This window comes from Xyrauchen texanus, chromosome 18 (assembly GCF_025860055.1).
Source record: "Xyrauchen texanus isolate HMW12.3.18 chromosome 18, RBS_HiC_50CHRs, whole genome shotgun sequence".
In the NCBI taxonomy this organism is placed as follows: Eukaryota; Metazoa; Chordata; class Actinopteri; order Cypriniformes; family Catostomidae; genus Xyrauchen; species Xyrauchen texanus.
Genome location: NC_068293.1, coordinates 18,809,631 through 18,812,879, shown reverse-complemented (window position 1 = coordinate 18,812,879; position 3,249 = coordinate 18,809,631). Strand labels below are relative to the sequence as shown.

At 36.0% G+C, this 3,249-nt stretch overlaps 1 protein-coding gene across 2 annotated transcripts; it reads left to right on the top strand.

The window, feature by feature from the left end:
- The first annotated feature begins 1,554 nt into the window (after positions 1–1,554).
- Positions 1,555–3,121, top strand: LOC127658868 (uncharacterized). 2 transcript variants are annotated; one of them, XM_052148405.1, is made up of 3 exons: positions 1,555–1,965; positions 2,063–2,184; positions 2,562–3,121. In XM_052148405.1, exons 1-3 carry the CDS (start codon positions 1,959–1,961, stop codon positions 2,922–2,924), a joined length of 492 nt encoding a protein of 163 aa, XP_052004365.1. In that variant the 5' UTR covers positions 1,555–1,958; the 3' UTR covers positions 2,925–3,121. The 2 variants fall into 2 exon arrangements, with proteins under 2 accessions (XP_052004365.1, XP_052004364.1); XM_052148404.1 differs by having other exon boundaries at positions 1,555–2,184.
- Positions 3,122–3,249: the final 128 nt, after the last annotated feature.

Here is a 3,249-nt window from a genome sequence, read left to right as displayed (position 1 = left end):
TTCTATATAATTGTCCATATAAATAACATAAATATAGAACAGCTTTCTTTTGAAACACATATGAATTATGTTCATGTGTACATCTGTTTGTGTTTCTGTGACAGCTGAAGAGAAAACAAAAATAAACGAGGAAATATATTAAATATATTCAATTATTCAGCTAAAAACGAGTTGAAACAGAGGCAGAACCCAAATGCAGAGTAAAAACAAAATACTTTATTAATTAAAAACAAAACTAAGACAAAAACTCAAACTACCCCGAAGGGTGAAAAAGTAGGAAAAGGATGGTGTGGAGGAAAAAGAAAAAAAAAAACACAGGACCGACTGGATGGAGACCAGGACCTGCTCGAATAAGACCAACACACACAAGGAGACTAAATGAGAGAGAGAAATGAAACAGGTCAACAAGCACAACACGAGTGTAACACGAAGCGTGCCCGTGGTTGTGAGAGACAGACATAAAATGTGGATGCCACCAAGATGACATAAGTGCAGAACAGAACAAAGATGTCACGACCCTGTCACACAAAAAGCCAGACTGACAGAGTGATAGGATCAAAACAATATTTTCCATGAAACCTATTTCAGAAAGTACCTTAAAAGTAATGTATTTAGCAATGTGATTACTTTTCCCATTAAGTAATCAGTAACATAATCTGATTACAATTTTAGAAAATAAATTTGAGATTTGTAGTAGTTTGCTGGGATTTAAAAATGTTTTTGCAACTTAACCAACAACACTGACAGCTTATTCCATATAGATTTTTTTTATTCTATCCCCTAACCCTAAACCTAACCCTAGCAAAAAAGTTTCACATAAAAGGAAAACATTGTTTAGTATGTTTTTAAGCGATTTGAATAATTGTGACACTAAACATGTCCTCATAAACCACATTTATAGCATAATACCCTTTGTTTTTTACCAGGTTGTAACCTAAAAAAAATGTCCTCGTAAACTATTTACATTTATGCATTTGGCAGACGCTTTTATCCAAAGCGACTTACAGAGCCCTTATTACAGGGACAATCCCCCTGGAGCAACCTGGAGTTAAGTGCCTTGCTCAAGGACACAATGGTGGTGGCTGAGGGGATCGAACCGACAACCCTCTGCTTAACAACTGTTCAGCGCTTTAGCCCAATACACACGGGCACGCGCACACACACACACACACGCACGCACACACACAAAAAAATATATTTATCTAACCATAGACTTTTGCTCTGTACTACTGGTGAAAATAAAAGATGCCTATTCAAAGACATCAAGTGACATTTTACTTTAATTTCAAAGAAATACCAGTTTATCAGGAAACCTACAGTACTACTACTACTGTAGAAAATGGATTTACTAGTTTTCTTGTATTACCTGTCTTGGGCATGCAATATGGGAAATAATTAATGAACAGTAAAAAGCATTAATTCAAAGAAAAAATTATACAGAACATACATTTTTTTTTTTAGTAACCTCCTCTAAATTAGTGCAATATAAACAGCCAAGTAAAAATTCCTGAAGTGCTCATAGTGAAACCCCAGAGCACTGCATAAGCAACAAGTCTGAGGGTCAACTAAAAGGAACCTTTGGGTTCTGTGGTAAAAGTAGATAGTTTAAAAACCGGATAGCCATTGTAGAGGCTCGCATACAGATACAGACTTTAGAAAGGACTAAAAAGAGCATTTTCTTCTGAACCTGAGCATTGGAGCTTCACTTGATCCTGATTTTCAACAATGCCACATCTGACGGATATGCCAAAGAAAATGAACGACCTAATGTCCCAAACGGCAAATGTGACTTTAGCTATCGCCATGCTTTACATTTTCCAGTACATCTTTAATTCGGAGTTTCCGTGCTCGTGTACAGCTCAGTTTCAACCTCTTGGGAAAGTTTACATAGCGGTCATTCCTGTCATAATGTTCTTTATTTTCAAGATGGTTAAACCAAACACATCAAAGTCACTTTCATGCCTGGTCTGTTGCCACTGCTCTGAGACGTGCTACAGTCTTTGTCTTCAAATACTTCAACTTTTTGGAATTTATCTGTTTTGGGGGTGTTTTATTCTTTTAGACGGTGACTTATATCTCTGTCTGATGACCAAAGCTAATGCTACACTCCGCGCCATTCCATGCAAGAAGAACACAACCTTTGAAGAAAACTTGATAATTACGAGCTATAAAAACGTTTCCAGGGTAAGTACTTGTGGCAGGCCGCCCTGCCACAGTACTCTTTTTGGCTTGGTAACATTTCAAACAAATGTTTGCAAACTGCTTACATTATAAATGTTATTTAGGAGATTAATGAGAGTGGTGAGTCACAGCCTAGTAACTTGTGTAAGGATGCTTTTTAATGCCATTTTAACTTAAGCCTGCTACATGAGAAAGAAATACATTAAATGCCAATGTGGCTGATAACCATAATCCAATCAGACAGACACACATTGAATTTCCTCCTTAAGGGGAAAAAGTTAAAGGGCCCTCAGTGACTCTTTTCTCACACATATACACTGTATATACATCTTGCAAGCAGATTTATTCCAGTTAATTTCCTTCTTTTTGTATTTTTACAGGTATCAGGCATAGCCAGCATAGCTCTCTGTATCACTGGATGGTGGCTGATATCGAAGATAACAAGTGTTGGGATTCATTGTGAAAGTATCAGTTGGAGATCTATGAAGGACTGCTGCTTCATGCTCTGTAAAAAGGAGCCTTACTACAAGAGACAGTATGAGATCATCCTGGCTAATGAAACAAATAAACACTTGATTGAAAATTTAGAAACAATTGCCAAAGATCGAGCAGAAATGATGTGTAAACAGCACATCAAAGACATTAAACAATATGAGCATAATACGGACAGAGGATCAATGGAGGATGTTGAGAATTCTTGGGCTACAATCTCTAAGTCACATTTCTATGTCAGAGATTTCTAAGGGCAATGCAAAAAAATATTAACAGGTCTGACAGTCTGTGACTGGTGTCATCTTTAAAAAAATAAATGCTTGCTATTTGCTTGGTTCCAGCACTAAAGCAATTAATTGAATCAAAACCTTTGTAATACCTATTTTTATTGATAATTTTGACTATGATATTATTTTATAATTGTTAAATTCCTATATTGAGTTCTCATCTAGACCATCCTCTTTATAATTAAAGATGAAATTGTCAGTATGTGTGTTGTTCATTTGATTAATACATTTTCAGCTCCACTAAAGCACGTTCTGTTCTTAAAGGGGAATAAAATGTTTTACTCTTTTT